At 40.8% G+C, this 22,778-nt stretch overlaps 1 protein-coding gene across 1 annotated transcript; it reads right to left on the bottom strand.

Moving 5' to 3' along the window:
* Positions 1 to 550: 550 nt before the first annotated feature.
* LOC143290992 (thioredoxin domain-containing protein 5-like) lies at positions 551 to 22,769 on the bottom strand. The gene is made up of 9 exons (XM_076600579.1): positions 22,621 to 22,769; positions 19,369 to 19,456; positions 18,447 to 18,605; positions 15,953 to 16,150; positions 13,507 to 13,593; positions 12,328 to 12,432; positions 7,683 to 7,765; positions 6,030 to 6,153; positions 551 to 4,195 (listed from the first exon to the last, which is right to left on the bottom strand). Exons 1-9 carry the CDS (start codon positions 22,767 to 22,769, stop codon positions 4,064 to 4,066), a joined length of 1,125 nt encoding a protein of 374 aa, XP_076456694.1. The 3' UTR covers positions 551 to 4,063.
* Positions 22,770 to 22,778: the final 9 nt, after the last annotated feature.

The following is a 22,778-nucleotide window of genomic DNA, read 5'->3' as shown; positions in this document are numbered from 1 at the left end:
AAGAAATTCTTTTAATTCAGCGGTAAAGATCTGCACAGACCAGCATAGACAAGGTTGACCTGAACTTTGTGAAATGGTCAATTCAAATTTTCTTTCATGTTCATTCTAGTTAATTCAATGTCCACTTTAGAATATTCATATGTAGTAAACACGTCAAAAATGTAGTTAGTATGTGTTCTGCCCTGAATTTGTTTTCTTTGCTTTTAATTGCGAACAAGAAAAACGAGGTCATTGTGTCTTCTAACCAGACATTGCCTGCATTTGGGCAGCTTCAAAGGGGTAACAGTGTTTTCGGAATCCGGATAAAACATCAATGAAATAAACTGTTAATAAATCAGAAATATGGCTAAATTTTGGAGACATTCAACCTATTATTGGTATGACTGTGAAGATTGTTTTTCCTTCTATGTTTAAGCCAAATTTGCTATTGGTAGACAAACTATTTCCAGAGAAAATTGCAGTGTTAAAGTTCACCACAGACACACACACACACATACACACACACAGAGACAACCGAACACCGGGTGATAACATGGACTCGCTTTGTTTACACAAGTGAGTCAAAAATGAACAACAGTCTGTGCAACAGGCAAATTATCTCAGTTGCACTGTGGGCCAGAATGACTCCAAAAGCATTGGACTTTTGAGAACACTGAAGTGTACAAAGGACGCACCATGGCCGAGTCAGACAGGCGTTAGACTTCTGAACTGACAGAGTTAGAGGCCCTGTTGGGCAAGGTACTGTGTTGCTAGGAAAGGAACTTTTATTTCCCCCACCCCAACCCGACTTCCAGCGGGGAAGGTTGAAGCAGCAGAAGGAGAGGATTGGGCCCTGCCTTGCTATGCCCAGCCCATGACAAAGTGAATATGAATTCACTACCCATTCCGCTGTGACAACTTAACTTTTCTTCTTTTTTAAACTTTATTTTAAGGTTTACACTTGTAAGGAAGGTTGAATGAAAATGAGTCAGTTTGCTCCAGCATGGAACTTTGAAAATCCTGAGTGCTCCTTCTGTGGGAATGCCTTGTGGAAATGAAACGAGCATTCTGAAGGTTTGCTGTTGCCCATGGACTAAGCACAAAGATTAGATCTTCAGCTTTCCTTCTGTTTTCTCTCTTTTCTCTATTCCAGGCTTCCTTTTTTCTTTTTCTTTTTTAACTTAGTCAAGTCTTCATTGTTGGAAACATTGATTCTCCTCTTCTATTCAACTGTCTGTGTAACACACTGAGAACAAAATTCATGTTTACACTCTTTAAGAACAAAACTCATGTTAAGCTTACACTCTTTGTGAACAAAATCCATAAGTTGCACTCCTTGAAAACAAAATACATGTTCAGTTTGCACTCTTTGAGAACAAAACTCATGTTTTAGTTTTGCACTCATTCAGAACAAAATTCATGTTTGGTCTGCACCCTTTCAGAACAAAACTGTTATAAATTTATTTGCCAAAATGTAAAGTGTAACAGCACAGTAATCTAATATTCTGATAAACATTAACTTATCAAAATGTGTCAAATCAAATCATGGTATTTCAATACTGCACCCACCACCTGTCATGAAAGAAAATATAAACCACAAAACAAAAAAGATGGGGAAAAAACATGCAAAATAATTGTCGGTGAACAGCAGCTGAAAAAATGACAGTGCCAAAAGTGGCCACGCTCCCTGGGCTGTAACTGGAAGACTCGGTGTGAGAAGTGATGAATTAAAAACAGGACTCAACTACTTTCATTGATGAAGCATTTTTTAACATCACTGAATTTTAAGGCACTTGTCACACTCGGGGAAAATATGTCAGCAGTAACAGTGACAATAACTTTTTTTTTTTTTTAAAGGTGGAAAACTAACAATACTAATTCTACTAGTGAAGATAATATAAATGTGCTGAAAGAGGTGTGTGAGTGATGTTGCACTGTTTTTATTGTTTTCATAATATATTTTAGGGAGTTTGTATTGTTATAGACTTTTATTCTATTTCTGTACCAAATTTTAGTTTTAATTTTTGTTACCTTATTCATACCATGTATATTGTTAAATAACCTTACAGCTGCAGTTATGATAGTTGTGTCCAACTTTGACCATCTGAACAGCAGAGGATGCAACTGCTGTCCCAACTGTCTGGGCTAGAACTTGATTTTGTGGAGAGTGTCTTGCTTTAGTTACAACCCACTCCCAAGAGGATTTGGGACAGTTGGCGCTGGGATGGTTCCCAAAGGCCAAGTAGCCCCCAGGGCTGCAGCACTAAGAGCCAGTGCAATTTTGCCTCCTAGTTTGAGAGTCATAGTCCACAAAATATAAAGCTGTAAATGATTTCCCATTGCTACAGTTGTAGTAAACACTAAATGAACGCACATTGTTATTATTATCATTATCATTGTAGATGTAAGATGAGACAAGTGAGATCCCTCCTGTCACAACAATTACTGTGTTTTCATTGAAATATTGCACATTCCCACCATCACATTCTCTGACAAACGATGGTAATTGTTTCTGCATCAAAAGGATGCAATGGTAACAAAGTAAAAACATTACAGATCAGCAAAGCAGTACACAGATAAATGAAGAGCAAGGTAAAAAAAAAAACAATCTACATCATCACAAATACTCAGTTATGTTAACAGTAAACACAAGTAAATGTGTTGCAACAGTGAACACAAGATAAAAAATTTTAACAGCATAAAAGCAGTCTACATCATGACAAATACTCAGTTGTGTTGTCAACCAACACTCAAAAAGGAACTGCTTGGCGATTATGAATTCTTAGACAAATCAACTGGATTTATGAGAATTGTGAACAACACTGCCACTTATTTTAGCTGTGTAGGCACAGGGAAATATCAGTTATTTGTTTGCTAAACTAGCAGCAGGGGTGGGGGGCGTCGTGGTGTGCCCTCATACTGTTTATGTGTGTGCGTTATTTTTAGCAGACAACCAAAATAATGCATCTTTTTCCATCTCAACCTTCATGAAAAATAGCACCCACTGCAATAATCAGTAACCTGGTCTCACATGATCATCTCTCTGTCCAATCAGCTGTATTGTATGCAGTGAGCTGACTATCAAGATCAGGTGTTTATGAAATTTTTCAGGAAAGAAACGGGCGACTACAGAAATTATGACGTTGACAAAACCATGATCTCTTGAGAAGTAAGCAACACACATGTTCACAAAAGATAACGATGACCAAATCAATTCCAATTTCTGTTATCAACCTGATCAAATTAAATCAAATCTTAGGCACGGTTTATTATAACCCCTTTTTTTATGTCAACAACTTGTGAATAGTGTGAAGCCAACCTGAAGCCACAGCACCGCCCTTTCTCCATCATGCAAACTCAAAGCAATTAAATCCTATTGTTTGGGTGTAAAATCAGAAGTCAGTGCTGACTGATGCAATGCTGTTGCATGCTATCGCAAGAGTTCAGAGAAATGTCCAGAGACATGCCTGACCACAGAGCCTAACTTGCCCTATCCATTTCCCCCCTAACTAGAACTCGAGTTCCATGCAATGCTCGAATTATATGTGCAAGGATTTTTGCTTGGCAGTGTGTATGTGTATGTGACATTTGATCGATCAAAAACATTTAAAGCATTTTTTTCTTTTCAATTTATCATCTACATATTTGACAAACTAAAGGTGTTGATTGACAACACTTTGTAAATGAAAAGTTTTCACAGTTTTTAATCTTCTAGATTCTGTCACAAGAGTATCGAAGAGAACGCTATACCTTATGTTTACATTATGTTTTCAAACATACAACAGGAACTTTTCCTTCACACTTTTTATACGTTTGCATTATATTCTCCAAGTATTTTCACCATTTGTCATAATGTTAAATAACAGTATCTTACATTCACATTTAACCATATTTCCTGGTGAAACACAGACTGCCATCAGAAAAATTACCAACCAAAAAAAAAAGTTTATAAAAGAAAAGCCACAACAAAACAAAACAATATCAGAAAAAGGGGAAGAGCAGTTTTTTTGTTTTTTTTTTTCTTCCAGTGTGCTGATAGAATGCAGTCAGAAAACTGGCCACAAATCAGACAGTACTGTGGTGCTTACAGCTCACTGTGCAACATAATAGTGAACTTGTCGATGAACTTCTGCAGGTCTTCAAGAGTCAGGTTTTCGTTGTAGTCATAGAGGTGAAGCCCTTCCTGGTACAGTATCAGTGTTGGAAAAACCGTGATCTGAAAAGAGAAGGAAAAAAACCCAGAACAAATCTAAAGACATACTTGATGTTAGAGACACTTGAGTCGTGGCTTAGTGGTGATGCGCCTAATCATGCAAGAAACATGTCCATGGGTTTGAGTCCTGCATGGACTAGGGATCAGTTACTGTCCTCACCAGTGAGGTCCCATGTGCAGTATGTACTCTGTGCAGCATGTGAAAGAACCCATGGCAACAATAAGATAGCACTTGGCAGGACAATATAAAGCAAAAAATCCATTTTGATAGTACGACGAATACCCTTGGGGTATGGCTTTGTATGGGGGACCCGGAATGAGCTGCCTGGGAGTGATGCAACTGAAATGATCAGGCAGCAAAAAAAGCAACAAAAAAAGGGGGGAAGGGGCCCAACTGCACAATCTTGGGCACTGAGTTCTGCTGCCGTTGTGCTCAAGAATGGCGCTCACACTACATTGGGCGGAGTTCTCTCGCCACATGGCTCCACTTTTGGTTCCGCAACACGGCCAATTCTGACATGAACAACACCTGTGTCAGAATACATTCTCCTGATCTTATGATCAAAGCTCCCCATGGCAGGGAGTGAGAAAGATGTGACATGTTCTATGTGGATCAGTCTGTTCTGTTACGTTTGTGTCACTTGCTAGATCTGACAGGAGCACATTTATTGTACTGCATTACTATTTGTCACAACAGACAATGTCTCTGTGTGAAATTTGGGCTGTTCTCCCCAGGGAGAAGGCATCACTGCAGCACAGCACCACCCATTTTTCCTTTTTTCTGCCTGCAAGTGTATTTGTTTTCCTATCAAAGTGGATTTTTCTGCATAGTTTTGCCAGGGACAACCCTCTTGTTCTTATGGGTTCAATTAAGCACACTAAGAGCATGCTACACACGGGACCTCAGTTTATCACCTCATCTGAATGACTAGCATCCAAACCAGCACTCATGGTTTAGTGGTGGGGGAGAAAGTGTGGGATTCCATCCTATGCACATTCTCTCACTTCCTGGGCAGACATTACCACTAGGCTGCCACCCCACTCATGTTACTGCGCACAAAGCACACCAGCATGGGGAGTGAGACTTGGTCTTCTGTTGCCATTACTGCTCCACGTCTGCTTTGCTCCAGGGAACACTGCCCATGGTTTCTGGACTCGTTTTTTTTTCTCTCCATATTTTGTCTGATTCTTATCAGTGTCCAATGTGGCAAAACTGCTATCAACTGTGTGTTCCCAAGAAAAAAAAATTCAGGTCGTAACAACTGTGCATAGACAGACACACACACACAGACACCACGGGTGGGCAGTACTGTATGGATCTCTGCGCTAGGGTTGTGGCAGTTTGTTTTTTTTCCCCTTTATTTTACTCTGTTTTGGTATTAAGACACTCACTTTGTAATTAAGCGTTCCCTGGACCCTGGTCGCAAACTTTTCAGTATCAATAAAATCAATAAGATAAGTCACTCCCACCCATGACAAACACACACACACACTTGCACACAGACACATGCTTGCACACGCACACACACACATGCAAACTCATCCATCCACCCATACTTTAACACGCACACACATCCATCCACCCACAGTTCCATCCACACTCACACCCATACACTCACTCACTCGCACACTCACACACACACTAATGTCACTAACAGTGAAAAGGTATTCAACTAAAGTACACACACACACTAACACCCCCACACCTATGCTCACCCACCCACATCCCTCCACCCACACTGCAGCACCCCCCTCCCCCCCGCCCCCACCCACACCCCAACATATAGCAGTGCCTCCCCCCACCCATATCCCCCGACCCCCCCGCAAGTGTACTGACGGAGCGTGACTGGCAGATGTAGGTCTGGTCCTCACAGTCCACCTTGGCCAGCACCAGCTCCCTGTCCCTGTTGGCCTCCGCCAGTTGCTGCCACACCTCCAACACCTCTTTGCACCGCTCACACCTGTACACATCACCGCTCACACCTGTACACATCACCTCTTTGCACCGCTCACACCTGTACACATCACCGCTCACACCTGTACACATCACCTCTTTGCACCGCTCACACCTGTACACATCACCTCTTTGCACCACTCACACCTGTACACATCACCTCTTTGCACCGCTCACACCTGTACACAGCACCGCTCACACCTGTACACATCACCTCTTTGCACCGCTCACACCTGTGCACAGCACCGCTCACACCTGTACACATCACCTCTTTGCACCGCTCACACCTGTACACAGCACCGCTCACACCTGTACACATCACCGCTCACACCTGTACACATCACCACTCACACCTGTACACATCACCACTCACACCTGTACACATCACCTCTTTGCACCGCTCACACCTGTACACAGCACCGCTCACACCTGTACACATCACCTCTTTGCACCGCTCACACCTGTACACATCACCTCTTTGCACCACTCACACCTGTACACAGCACCGCTCACACTTGTACACATCACCTCTGCACCGCTCACACCTGTACACAGCACTGCTCACACCTGTACACATCACCTCTTTGCACTGCTCACACCTGTACACATCACCTCTTTGCACCGCTCACACCTGTACACATCACCTCTTTGCACCGCTCACACCTGTACACATCACCTCTTTGCACTGCTCACACCTGTACACAGCACCGCTCACACCTGTACACAGCACCTCTTTGCACCACTCACACCTGTACACAGCACGCTCACACCTGTACACATCACCTCTTTGCACCGCTCACACCTGTACACAGCACCGCTCACACCTGTACACATCACCTCTTTGCACCACTCACACCTGTACACAGCACTGCTCACACCTGTACACATCACCTCTGCACCGCTCACACCTGTACACAGCACCGCTCACACCTGTACACATCACCTCTTTGCACCGCTCACACCTGTACACATCACCGCTGTACACCACTGACACCTACGTAAAGTAGGCTTTTACATTTATGACCTAATGACTGCTGACATGGATCTCAAACAAGCATATCGTCTCCATGTGGATGATCACAAAGGCATTTTGCTAGCAAGACTGCACATTTGTTGAGAGATCAGAAAACTCACCACCTTAACTCACTGACCACAGTGCCCAATCACTGCTCTGGCATTAAGATCCGTCTCATTAAAATGGTTTTCAAGTTCCTTCATGTCCATAAACTGCAAAGAGAGGGAACTGATTTCTACAGTACTTCCTGATGTGTCCACACAAAACTGGGAGGAAATACAGTATATTTTCAGTGTTTTTTTCTTCACAGATGTGGCATGGAAACCTGCTAAGGCCATGAACTCTCCAGGTTTGAATGGGTTAAAATCACCAGACACTGCAACCAGGATTCAAACCCAGGATCCTATGTTAAGTTGACTTTCTTTTTCTTTAAATAAAAAAATGTATACATTAAAAAAAATTAAAAAAATAAAAAATAATAAAATAAAATAAAACCTTCTTGCAAGAAGTCATGTGCTTACCATGGAGTGTAGAAATTCACCAACACCAGATTTTCATTGACAATAAAGCTGAAACTTTCTTCCGTCAGCACCAAAACGCCATTCTGCAACAACACATTTTTTTTTTTTGTTCGTTTCTAATACACGCTGCATGAAAGCAGAATACAAAATACTGGGAGGATAACAAAAGAGTACTTGTCTGTGATGTATACTAAGAAAAACCCAGTAAAACTATCAATTAAAACCTCTGCTTGTATATTTGTTTGTTTGGAAACTTTTCATCCATCCCCTGAAAAGGATCTAATAAAATGCTATAAGACACAAATAACTAAATAAACACAAGTACAACAGATCAAAATAAATATAACACAAACACAAATACAACAAATTAAAATAAACATATATACACACAAAATTTAATATATATGACAAATCTAAAAAGAATGACAACAATCAGTTGTATGAAATAGCTATTAACAAAAGACATGTATTCCTCTTCAACAGTTCTCAAACATTAGTTTGGTGTCATATAGAATAGAATAGAATAGAATAGAATAGAGTATGTCTTTATTACCAAGTGTACCAGGGTCACAAGGTATATTGGGGGGGGGGGGGGGGATAGTACATAACAAGGTACTAACACAAGTAAAAAATTATACACAAACACAGATACAGAAACAGTAGAAATTAGGATACATACAAGTGCATATCAATATTCAATATAAAGACTTGTGCATACTCACACATGCATGCACTGCACACACACACACACACACACACACACTCTCTCTCACACATACAAACACTCTCTCTCACACACACACACGTTTGAACAGAAGCCGCATATTACATGTGGATGGGGCTGATGACTAGATCTTCAGGTAGATGGTTGTTGATTGCACAATTCTAGTTATCATGCTGGGTTTGTTCAAGAGACAGGGCATTGACTGCTTTTGGGAAAAAGCTATTGGCGAAGCGATTGGTTTTCGTCCTTATGCTTCTGTACCATCGACCAGAGGGGAGCATCTCAAAAGTCCCAAAAGCTGGATGTGATTTGTCCTGGCTGATTGATTTTGCTTTTTTGAGTAGCCACTTATATGTCTTCTCGAGAAGGTAGATCAGCCCCAGTAATGTTGGTGGCAATTTTTACAATTCTGTTCAGGGCTGCGACTTCTGCCTTGGAAATATTTCCGTACCAAACAGTAATAGCGAATGTTAACACGCTTTCAATGACTGCTCGGTAGAAATCAACCATGATTTCTTTTCTAATTCTGAACTTTTTGAGGTGCCAAAGAAAGTACAGGCACTGTTGTGCTTTCTTAACAATTTTTTCTGTATTTTTCTCCCATTTCAAACCATTGAAAATGATCAGTCGAGAAATTTAAATTCGCTGATGATCTCTACTTGCTTGTTTTTAATGACAAGTGGTGAGGGGTTAGATCTGGTCTTCCTGAAATCTAAAATTAATTCTTTTGTTTTTGATACGTTGAGTTCTAAGTTGTTTTGATCACACCAGCTGACAAGTTCTAGTGCTTCTTCTCTATATTTTGACTCATCACTGTTCGTAATCAGCCCTTCTAGAGTAGTATTGTCACCAAACTTGACCATGGTGTTACATTCATTACGAGTTGCACAGTCATGTGTGAATAGTTAGTACAACAGTGGGGATAGAACACATACCTGTGGGGCGCCTATGTTGAGAATACATGTGGAGGAGGTGAGGTCACCAACTTTAACAATCTGTGGTCTGCATCTTAGAAAATCTGGATCCATGCATAAATTGATTCAGGCAGCAAGAGGTCTTTCAATTTAAAATATAGTTTTGATGGTACTATTGTGTTGAACGCAGAGCTGTAGTCAATGAAAAGGATCCTAGCATAACTGTTAGGATTTTCGAGATGTCTGAGAACGTGGTAGAGACCTATGCTAATGGCATCTTCAACTGATCTGTTGGCTCTGTAGGCGAACTGAAAGGGATCAAAAGATGGAGGAATGCAAGTTTTTAGGAATTGCAGAATCAAGCGTTCAAATGTTTTCATGATGACTGATGTTAAGGCTACGGGACGATAATCATTAAGACAACTAGACTGTGCTTTCTTTGGAACAGGAATGATTGCAGATTTCTTAAAGCAGTGTGGTACCACACATGACTGAAGGGACATGTTAAATATGTCAGTGAAGACACAAGATAGTTGGACTGCACACTTCTCAAAAGGCCTGGTGAGATGTTGTCAGGGCCAGCGGCTTTTCTCATTTTCAGACGACTGAAGTGGCGTCTGACTCCATTCTCTTGGACTATGAAAGGGGAAGTGGGGGTGATTTTGGGTGCAGGCACATCAGAAGCAGACAATGATTTGTCAAATCTGGAGTAGAATGTGTTCAGTTTGTCTGGAAGAGTTCTGTCAGTGATGTCGACTGTCTGGTGGGTCATTTTGTAAATCAGTGATGTTCTGCAGTCCGGTCCATACATTCCTAGAGTTGTTTGCGGACAAATGTTCTTCTAAATGTTTCCTATATAAAAACTTTGCCTTCTTAATGCATTTTTCAGCAATTCTTTTTGCCTTATTGTGGACTATTCAATCATCAGTTTCATGAAACGCTCTCTCTTTTTCCTTTAGTTTTTGCCTAACAGGCCCCCCATTACATCAAATACTGTACCCTGCCAAAGTGATAAAGTTGATTTTGATGGAGTAAGCTCTGTGTGTGTGTGTGTGTGTGTGTGCGTGCGCGCGTTTTGAGGTTTTGATATAGTAAGTGTTTACCCAAACAGGGAGCAGAATACAAAGTCCTCCTAACACTGTGCTTTGGTTGTCCGTGTGTCCATAATTGTGTGTGTGTGTGTGTGTGTGTGTGTGTGTGTGTGTGTATGCATGTGTGTAAGTCTGTGGTAAATTTTAACAAACTGATTTTCTCTTGAAATACTTTGTCAATACCAAATTTGGACTAAACATAGAGAACTTTTTTTTTTCACTCATACCAATGATAGGTTGAAAGTCTTCCCGATCCACAAGTTTTACTGGGTCATTCCTGGTTCATTGCTAGAATGTTTGTTTTCAGTTTAAATATGGCAAAACTATGTATTTCTTGTCCGCAGCAAAAAGAAAAAGAAAATAAATTCTGGACAGATCACATACAAAATGACACTGACTACACCTCAACAAATTTATTGCATGCAAATAGTTTGAAGAGGGCACTGAATAAACCAACACATACATACTGACAAGGCCAGTGGAAGACAGCCATCTTGCCTGAAATATCTTGTCACTGTCAGAATCTTGCATTTAATCAATTATTTGCAGTAATATATTACTGAAAGGAGACAATGGAGGCTACTAAATTCTATTCTGAGAAAGATTTGTGCATAGGCCTCATCACTTTCTGCATGTCCTAGAATGACTATAAAAATCAACAAATCTGAATTGCAGGCCAGTGTCAGTTAAGTCTCAAGTCATACTACACATGCGTATATTAATGTTTTTCAGATAAGCAAACAGTGGTAAACTCCTGCCATATTTCAAGGGAAACAGTCCAGAGTTCTATATTTTTTTCTCCTATTTTTTCTTTATTTTTCCACAGATTCTGACATTGAGTAGTCTTTTTTTTCTTTCTTTTTTTTTCTGAATATCATCCTTGATCAGACAGACAGGTGGTGATGGACCTTCAGTCTGCATTTTTTCAGAAAACGAGTGTCTGTAAGAACTGGATCTGTTCAGAGTGATGATCACGTATATGAAGCCTGAAAATGTGTTTGGTGATATTGTTATGATTTAAGGAAGCAGAAAAGCCAAGACGGAGTCAGGGAAAGTTTGATACTTTGATAGATCTATATTATGACAGTAAAACAATGAAATGCCAGTCACTGTGGGCTGCTTAAGATAGCTTGTGTATAGACCGCCGGAGAGTTCCATACTTATATGACTTACAGAGGCGTGTCACATGATCTCATGTCTCAAAGTTAATTGGCTCTCCAAAATTTCAAGCAACAAAGGTGACTGAGAAAGGCAGAACATGTAAAACGGCAGGCTTCTTTTTTCGATTTTTTGCTCTTTTTTGTGTGTGCATATGATGGCACTTCATTGACCAGAGTTTGGTTGTAGCAATGTGGCTATCAACTGAAGAAATGGAGGACAGCACATGTTTGCTGCTTTCGTCTATGTCTATCGCCTTTGGCATTGCTCGAATTTCAAGCAAAAGTTAGATGCACATGTGCAAGATCTGAGATGGATGCAAAACTCTCCAGTGGTCTATTTTGGTGCAACAAACACTTGTTTCGAATGGTGCGCAAATATAATACTTAATCGTTATGTCGTAAACTGATCCCATCTTCTGCACCGTTTCATTCTCATGTTAAGGTTTGAAAAGGACTTGGGTCATGTGATTCTGAACACATGTTGGCCATGTCAAACAAGATCAGGAACCATTTCAGTGACAGGTAAGGAGGCAAATGGATTCTACCACCACTCAATACTCAGGGGATTGGTTCATTCGTTCACAGCAGTGACCTTTTCTTTAACCAGCTGTCTACAGATTATGGTGATCCCTTATCATATTGATCTTCAAGTCCTTCATGGAGGGACTAAAGTGTCAGCTGGAGAGTGCATGCTGAATACAAAGCCCATGCAGTGTGACAGCAACACTGACTGGTGGAGAAAGAAGACTACTGTACCTCTGTTTCAGTTTCTGGGATCTCATCTTCCACATATTCGTCCACCTTGGATTCAACGTATCCTTTGAGGCTCTCCAGATCCCGATTTCCTGTGTACCTGTCAATCTGTTGTAGGGTGCACCAATAACACAGGCCATCACTTCATGCCAGCAGTTCTGAATAAACCAAACGGTGCATTAACATATGTATTCTATGCATGCGTTCAGACCATCACAGACAAAATGTGAATCACAACAGACTGGTACATACATGGAACTTAGGCTGACAGACAGAAAAAACAGACAAAAGTCTGGCAGACATACCCACAGACATTAGGATGATCAACACATCCACAGTGAACACAGACATGGCACAGCAGAATCAGAGGTGAACACTGAGAAATACAGATTGAGGAACAAACTGGTACAGACAGACATACACATGAAAGACCACACAGCCAGACAGACATCTTCATTCACACTTGGGTTCCTGTAAATGTGTCCTGTAAACACCACGGCAAAACATTTCTAACTGTACACTTCCTTTTTACAGCATTTGGGGGAGGAGCTGCAGGGATTGGGTCATCGTTTTGGGGGAAAAGGAGATGGGGGTTGGGGAAGGGGCGTGGGGGGAATGAGTTGTTATTCTTTACTTCTTTCTCACTTCATTGAAACATATGGTTTACTGATTCACAAAAAGGAAAAACAAGACTGACAGAAATAACAACAATGTAACAGATAAATCATATTTCAATGTATGGTAAACCACAGGGATATATTACATACATGTATATATGTTTTACTATAGTGTGGTCGGCATCCCACCATCCATCATGCTTCCTGGATTCAATGTCTGATTTTGACTTATCTACTCTTACCAGCATCTTCATTTTGTGGTTTTTGGTGCCTTTTTTTGTTTGCTTTTTATTTTGTTTTCTTCCCTTTTTTTCTTTCATTTTTTCTGATTTAAATTCAAATTCAATTATTGTCAAGTCACTGTTCTGTTTTTCTCTTTTTTTTCTTCTTCTTTCTATCATGTTCGTTCAGTTTACTGTCTTAGTAACTGTCATTGCATGAAAACTTAATAAAAATGTTTGAGAAACAGTGTCATTATCTCTTAACTACTTTATTACCTGTAGTCTCTGAATCCAGTTTATGTTGTGAATCTGTATTCTAATTTCATCACTGCAGTTTCACCCACCTCTGTCCCATTGGAAAAGAGAACCAAGGAAGGGTAACCCTTGATGCCATAGTCAACACACAAGTTGCTGGCCTTGCTGCAGTCCACCTGAAGAAATAAAACCATGTGTTGCGTTGTGTTGTGTTGTGTTGCACTGTATCGTATTACATTGTACTGTCACAACAGATCTCTCTGTGTGAAATTCAGACCAGTCTCCCTGGAAAGAGTGCGTCACCACAGTGCAGCACCACACTTTTGTCTCTCTCTCTCTCTCTCTTTTTTTTTTTTTTTTTTTTAAATCTGTCTGTAAATGTATTCATTTTACTTTCAAAATGGAATTCTTCTCAACAAAATTCTGCCATGGCCAACCCTTTTATTTGTGTTCCTTTACATGCCTTAAGTGCATGCTGCACCCAAGTCCTCGGTTTTTCATCCCATTCAAATGACAAGTGTCCAGACCACCACTTAAGGTCTAGTGGAGGAGGGAGTAAAATTCCTGTATATGAGACTGGAACCTGCGGACACTCACTTCCTAGTCGGGCGCATTACCACTGAGCCACTACAACATGTGTGAGAGATACAGAAGAAAAAGAAGAAGTCAAATGGAAAAAAATCCATAATAGATGTCACAAAAAGTTTTCAGTCCGTCAAAAAAAGGAAAGAAGAAAGAGACATGGTAAAGAGCTAAAGATCTATCAAAGTTGCTTTTTTTATTTTTTCTTTCCTTCACTTCATTTTCATTTCTTGTTTTTTTTTTTTTCTTTCTTGTTTTTACTGAAGTGTGTGGGTGCAGTCTCATCTATTGACAGACACTGGTTCAACCACACACAAATCCTCCAAGTTCTCATGTTCACCATTCATTCTCAGATATTGCACTGAGAATCAATAACTTTGTAATGAACATGTGTGCCCGTAATCCCTTAAAGCCAGCTTCTAATCTCAGTCACACTACATGATTTCTGTCCAGTTGAACAGCAGGCAACACATGTTTCTCTTCTTCTCTCCCTCTCTCTCAATGTGTGTCTGTCAGTCTGTCTCTGTCTCTCCCTCTCTCTCTCGCTTTCATTCACTGCAACAGGAAAACAAACTTCTCCATTTACTGAGACTTGCACTATGTTTCACTCTGACAATGCAAAAGAATGAAGAACAGACCTCTTTCTTCCGATGGCCACAGAGGCAAAGTGAATCATTTCATTCAATAGGGACTGCTGCTTGCTGTGCTGTGAGGAAACAAGTGTTGATGATTCCTGATAACTCTCTACTCTATTTCCCACCTCCTTCTATACACACACACAAAAAAAAAAACCCCACACACACACACATGCTCTACACACACACACACACACACACACACACACACACACACAAACAGCATTCAGCTGTTTGCAAAAAATTGAAAGCAATCAAAAGATGAACACTCACATCCATGACCCACTTGCTTAATGAGTACCATGCTCACAAGGCACACCACCACCACCCCCATATCCCTGCCCTCTCTGCAATGATCCATTCCCAACACTCATCTGGGGATCATATAAATGGTGCACACTGCCACCACCTCCTCCCACACCTCCTACCCCAATCCCTCTCCAAACTCATAGAGTAACTGTGTTAACAAGTGTGCCGGGGTCACAAGGAATACTGGTGGGGACAGTACATAAAAAGCTACAAACATAAATCGAAAATCATATACAAACACATATAGAGTAGAATTTGGACATATACATGTGCATATCACTATAAGTACTTGTGCATGCACACTCACACTCACACATGCGCATTTACACACACGCGCGCACACAAACACACATGCACACACAAAGGCACACATTTGAACATAAGCCGCCCCCATGCCCCCCTCATTCACCCGTGAGACAACAAAGCACACACACAAACAGGGGTCTTCCCTGGAACAAACTAGGACTTCATTTTACCCTCAACAAGCACAACAGCTGAGTGGTTAAATCACTGAATGTTCAATATGAGGGTCCAGGGTTCAAATCCCAGTCACAGAATCTGGCGGGTTAAGGGTGGGAAGATTTTTGTTTTATCTCCCAGGTCAACATATGTGCAGAACTGCTAGTGTCTGACCCCTCTTTGCATGTAAATGTGTGCAGAAGATCAAACACACATGTTCCCAAGAGCCCATAATCCAAGGAAGCGTCTGCTGGGTCGTAGGAACAAGAACAAACCCATCATGCACACCCGTGGACAAAAACGGTGTATGGCTAACCTACGCCGGTGGGGTGAATATGGTCATGCACACAGAATCCCACACTCACATGTACACGAGTTTACATAGCAAGCAGCAGCCCACGAAGACAGAAGAATAAAAATAAGAAGAATCTGACCCCACCCCATTCCTCCTTTTCCACTCAGACCCCCCGCCAACTGTATACCTGCACCCCACCCCCTGCCCACACCTTCCTCTCCTCCCATTCCCACCCCCTGACCCATACCCACTGACCTGTGAGATAAACAGATGCACGCTACCGGCCACTTCCATGGCCAGCTGATGCCAGGTGGGGGCCAGCATCTTGCAGTGGCCGCACCACGGGCTGTAGAACTGGACGAAGTGAAGCTCTTGGGCAATGAAGTTCCGGAACCTTTTGGCTCCCAGCTCCACCACAGCGTCTGGCAGTGTGGGCACTGTCACATTCTCTGCCTGTGGTGTCAACATGGATTAATGGCCTGTCAACATGGATTAACAGCCTGTGGTGTCATCATGGATTAACAGCATGTGTTGTCAACAAGGATTAACAGTCTGTGTCATCATGGATTAATGGCCTGCGGTGTCAACATGGATTAACGGCCTGTGGTGTCAACATGGATAACACCCTGTGTTGTCAACATGGATTAATGGCCTGTGGTGTCAACATGGATTAACGGCCTGTGTTATCAACAAGGATTAACGGCCTGTGTTGTCAACATGGATTAACACCCTGTGTTGTCAACATGGATTAACGGCCTGTGGTGTCAACATGGATTAACGGTCTGTGTTGTCAACATGGATTAACACCCTGTGTTGTCAACATGGATTTACACCCTGTGTTGTCAACATGGATTTACACCCTGTGTTGTCAACATGGATTAACGGCCTGTGGTGTCAACATGGATTAACACCCTGTGTTGTCGACATGGATTAACGGCCTGTGGTGTCAACATGGATTAATGGCCTGCGGAGTCAACATGGATTAACACCCTGTGTTGTCAACATGGATTAACAGCCTGTGGTGTCAACATGGATTAATGGCCTGCTGAGTCAACATGGATTAACACCCTGTGTTGTCAACATGGATTAATGGCCTGCGGAGTCAACATGGATTAACACCCTGTGTTGTCAACATGGATTAACGGCCTGTGGTGTCAACATGGATTAACGGCCTGCGGTGTCAACATGGATTAACACCCTGTGTTGTCAACATGGATTAACGGCCTGTGTTGTCAACATGGATTAACAGCCTGTGTTGTCAATAGCCTGTGTTGTCAACATGGATTAAAAGCCTGTGTTGTCAACATGGATTAACCACCTATCAACATGGATTAACGGCCTGTGTTGTCAACATGGATTAACAGCCTGTGTTGTCAACATGGATTAACAACCTGTGTTGCCAACATGGATTAACAATGATTGTGTTGTCAACATGGATTAACGGCCTGTCAACATGGATTAACAGCCTGTGTTGTCAACATGGATTAACGGCCTGTGGTGTCAACATGGATTAACAGCCTGTGTTGTCAACATGGATTAACGGCCTGTCAACATGGATTAACAGCCTGTGTTGTCAACATGGATTAACTGCCTGCGGTGTCAACATGGATTAACGGCCTGTGGTGTCAACATGGATTAACAGCCTGTGTTGTCAACATGGATTAATGGCATGTCAACAATGATTAACTTGGCCTGCAGTGTCAACATGGATTAACAGCCTGTGGTGTCAACGTGGATTAACGGCCTGTCAACATGAATTAACTGCCTGCGGTGTCAACATGGATTAACACTAACAGCCTGTGTTGTGAACATGGATTAACGGCCTGTCAACATGGATTAACAGCCTGTGTTATCAACATGGATTGACAGCCTCTGATGTCACCTATATGCAAATATTTTTTGTTCACACACACACACACACACACAAATATGCACACACACTTATATATAAATGGAGCGAGAAAGAGAGAGAGAGAGGAGAGGGAGACAAGAACAGATCTTTGCAATCAACCTTCTAAGACATCACAGCTTGTAATGTTTTCCAAGCAACAGGATATGTTCTACAGGTCATCATGAAAAAAAAAAATCTTGAAAATGAGATATCTACGTTATCGCAAAATACTAAACATTCAGATACATTGATCACATCACCAATGAACAAGTGCGTTAAATCATCAAGCAACACACTGGACCATACAAAAATCTGCTGACAGTGAAGAAAAGGAAAGCACTGACGCTGGTATGGCCAGGTAACAAGATCCAATGGCCATGCTGAAACAATCCTCCAAGGAAGGAGAAGTCACTGAAGACAGGGGAAAAAATGATGGACTGACAACATCACAGAATGGACAGGAAAACCATTTACAGAGACCAGGGCTATGACACACAACAACCAACAGACCTGAAAGGAAAAAAAATGATGGACTGACAACATCACAGAATGGACAGGAAAACCATTTACAGAGACCCAGGCTTTGACACACAACCGACAGACCTGGAGGAATCTGGTGAACAGTTCTGTGCACCGCCCCAATGACTTTTCTCAGAGTTTCGCATGAAGAAGAAGAACACTCAACAAATGACAAGAACAACAGATTTTCAGATTACACAAAAAAGCTGCAGTCCTAAGTACAATTTTTTTTAAATACAGAAATGTATAACTAAGTTGTTGTACAGTCTTTTGGGGAAAACATTTTATTATGATTTTCAGAAAGTGTACAAGCAACAACCACTCATCTTATCTACTCACATTGTGTATTTCATCCTCTATGAACCGATGCAGACTCTCAAAGGTTCTTCTGCCCTTGAAATCTGTGAAGTCTGTAGGATCTTTGTAGAAAAATCGAAAAACTGGCATATGCTTTACTTTTTGATCAGCACATAACTCTTTCTCTGCCGTGCAGTCAACCTGTACACAGAAATGACAACCATCAAACCATTTTCAAAATAGCACTGTGTGTGTGAGTGAGTAAGTGAGTGAGTGAGTGAGTGAGTGAGTGAGTGTGTGTGTGTGTGTGGTGTGTGTGTGTGTGTGTGTGTGTGTGTGTGTGTGTGTGTGAGTGCATGTATGTATACATGTACATATCAGAGTGTATGAATGTACATAGAGACCTGCAGGTACATATTCCCTCATTGCCAACAAGCTCCTCACATATCCTTGGTGCAAAAAGAACAATACAATACAGTAAGAATGGTCATTCATCAAGTCCATAAAAATACAAAAACCAATCATGTTTTTCTAGAAAAAAAGAAACATGTCAATGGACCAGAACGGCAGAAAATAAGAAAAGATGAGACAATAAAAAAGAAAAGGACAAAAGCCATGAGCAAAGAAAGCAGCAGAAAAGAGGAAATTTCTTGCACAGAATTACTAGGTGGTGGGCATACTATTTATGTTGAAAAAGCCTCTGGCATCCCTTTGGAGGTGTGGGGTGGGGGTGAGGGGGACTTGGGAGGTGGAGGGAGGGGGAACTGAACTGCGAAAAACCTGAAATGTCAAGTCCAATGTACACTACTTTTTTTCCTTTACTAATGTACTATACTCATTCAAACAGAAATATCAGTATCAAGTAGCTCAAGGAGGCGTCACTGCATTCAGTCAAATCCATATACAACAGAAGTCAAAGTCTAAACTCTAAGCTTCTTCTGAACCAGAATAAACCTGGACTCACCTGCGCCAAAAGGACAGCCGACCCATTACTGCCATACAGCTGGTGTAATTCAGCCCATAATGGCGTTACTCGCTTGCAAGGGTTGGATCTGAAGGAAGTACAAATGAACCTGATTATAACAGTTTGCTTGTTTGTTGTTGTTTTTTTCCATATGCTATGCACAGAGTCGTGATACCTGATCTGCCCACCCCTAAAATGATTCACTTATAAAGCTCTGTACAAGGACATCCTGAAAAAAGTTAGGATAAAAAGGTTAAATGTCCCACAGCCTTTTACAGCCATTGGGTCAGTGAGTTCATATCCACTGTGTTTGGGGCTCAGAATAGGAAGGCCAGATCCAATACTCTCCTTCAACTATCTTCTAACCTTCCCCAGCCGATGTTAGGTACCCATTTAATACACCTGGGTGGAGTGAGGAAAATCCAAGTAAAGTGTCTTTCCATTGGATGCAACATCATGCCAAAATGGGGCCTTGAACCCTGACCATTGCGTGAACACTGGATCAGAAGTCCAACACCTAATCGACTCTGTCATGGTGCCTTCCACTGAAAAATGTAGCCTCTGGTAAAGGTTGTAAAAATACTGCAGTTTGACACTTAGTCAAAGTGCATACAGTGAAGGATACTATTAAGACTTGCGACAAAAAGAAACTATGCAGTCTAATGCACTCAGAAACAAACTGGCTGAATGAATACTGGTCAACCCACAAACTGAGTATGGTGCCCACCATGGTAACTGTCCATGCCACACTCACATTCACCACCACTCAAATTTCTGTTTCACAGAGATGTTGAAGTGTGTGGACTGATCCACATATGCCACAACACATCTGTCTTTAATGTCTGATGCCTGGCTCACTCACAGACGAACGTCTTGTGATACAATACGAAAACGGTCAACAAAATGACACAGAATAAATAAACCAAGTAAAGAAACTGGTTAAAAAAATAAATAAATAAAAAGAGAATGAAAATGAAATCACAGCCTTTATATACAGTCTGTAAGACAAGTTCACAAGAGATATGCTAGGCAGGCAACATTTTCAGTCTTTTAGTTCTAGAAATGTTTCAGGCATTTCACCAAAGCGAATGCAAATGCAAATCCTTCTCCGGACAAAGTTTTTACCCAAATGTGAGAACCATACAACTAGGTGAAATGAAAAAGCAAAAGGAAAGCAAAACCAAAACTTGATTCCACGTGACAGTAACAAAAAGCATAATATAGACTCAACTGATATGGATTCCACAAAGAAGTCACACAACTTTTAAAACTAGAGCACAGCTGACAGCTCAAATAATGAAGTGTTAACTTTCAGGGAAAAAACGAAGGTAAACAACTCATTATGGAGTACTGTGAGGAAGAAAAAAAATGGAAATGAAGTAATGCAGTCATCTTTACGGGCCAGGCAAACTGTTCTGACAACAATCACTCACTTGTTCAGTGCAATTAAAATGGCGGTTATAAATAAGACACTCAATCTGCTCTGCTCATGGCACATCACCTGAAAACTTCAAAACTCTCCAATATTCCCATGCTGGTATGGAAACAAGCATTATGCTGTGACCACTTTGTTCACTTCTGCTGTGACAAAAAAGAGACATGGGGGAGTACCAAACCTCCGGTCCCACCAAAAATTGCTGTTTTAATTTCTATTTCATTCTTCTTCTTCCACATTTATGGGCTGCAACTCCCATGTTCCCTTGTTTACATGTTTGTGTGGACTTTAAAGTATATTCTAGGCAACCATACTGTGTTTTGGGGGATGTACATGCTGGCTAACGTTTTGTTTCCATAACCCACAGAATGGTGACATACATTAAAGGATCTTTCATGTGTGTATTTAATGTTCTGTATGTGTACACCCACAAAGGGGGTTCAGGCACTAGCAGCTAAGTTTACGATCTGCTGATCTGGGAGGTCAGAAAAATCTCCACCCTTAACACACCAGGTGCCATGACTTGGATCCAAACCCTGAACCCTTAGATTGAAAGTCTGCTGCTTTAACCACTGAGCTGTTGCACCTGTTGAAAAAAGAAAGAAAGAAAAAAGACTTGGCAAAACACAAGAATATAAAATCAAACAGTCACTTCTACTGGATCTATCCAGTGAGCCAACACTTCTCAATCAGAAGCCATCAACTCAATCCATGAGTGATATACACACCTATCTTTTCAGCAATTTCAAACCAAACAGCATAAATGAAAATATGCTGTAAAATGGCTTAATCTAAGGTTTAGAAGAGGGGTGGAACAAAAACAAAACTCCCTAACTTTGGGTAAAGTTTATCAAAGTAATATGTACTAGACACTGACCTGGTACATCGGAAAAATCTCCACCCTTCACCCACCTGATGTGCTGAAACTGTAACTCGATTAGTTACTTATGGCTAGCTTCCATTGGACAAATGTATATTTGCAAGACATAATCCTTCCAGTACGTGCTTATCTATTTAAAAAAAAAAAAAAAAAAAAAATTGTGTTCCTGCAGTGAAAATGTGACTGGGCAGATTGTTTCACTAGTTAACAACCATGTTAGTTAAAAAAAATTTTTTTAAAGGTGTGAAAAAAGGCCTGTTTTAGTGGATATTCTAGTTTTAGCGGGTGTCCCCTTAAAAAAAAGAAAAAAGAAAAAAAGCGTTTACTGATTAGAGTAAAAAGATTTTGTGTGGTGCTCTTATCATTGTGTCCATGCAAAATTTTATCTCAATCATACAATCCCTTAACCTGCAAAATTCAAGGCTTAAAGTTTGAAGTTTTGAAACTACCTTTTGTCTCTCTTCCTAGGGCACACTACCCATTCCTATATATTTAATTTTTGCTTGTTAAATCTTCTCAGCTCGTTTTCTATCAAGTTAATGTGTTTTCTACTACATTTCCACATTTCAAGATTGGTATAATGATTCAAATAATGGCACGTCTTTATTTCTAACTGGACAAAATGGTTGTTCATGCCCGCTGGTCTATTTTAATGTGCTGTTTTCAAAAGATAGATTTATATCTAGCAAAACTCATTAAAAAAAAATTCAACGATCAAACGTTTTAAAAAGTAAGACTGAAGTAAAAACTTCTCTGCACAAAAAACAACGACAAATAAACAAAAAACTAAAACAAAACAAACAAAAAACCACAAATATATATATGCAAACTTTGGCGAAGAAGAAATCAGCACTCGATCCATCACTGGAGTAAAAATTAAAAATAAAAAGAAGAAAGTCTATCATTGAAAGTGTATAAAAAAAAATTTTAAACTTACATGGGTTTGCAAAATAGTACAAAGTGGTTATCTTTTGTAATGGCCGATTGGAACCTGTCTTTCGTATAGATGATAACATCGTCACTAGGAAATGATACAACAAGAGACAGAGTAATTAAGCAGACGACACATTTCATGCTTCGAGCCATTGTGACGAA

Source organism: Babylonia areolata, chromosome 16 (genome assembly GCF_041734735.1).
Source record: "Babylonia areolata isolate BAREFJ2019XMU chromosome 16, ASM4173473v1, whole genome shotgun sequence".
Lineage (NCBI taxonomy): Eukaryota > Metazoa > Mollusca > Gastropoda > Neogastropoda > Buccinidae > Babylonia > Babylonia areolata.
This window is presented reverse-complemented; position numbering and strand designations above follow the sequence as displayed.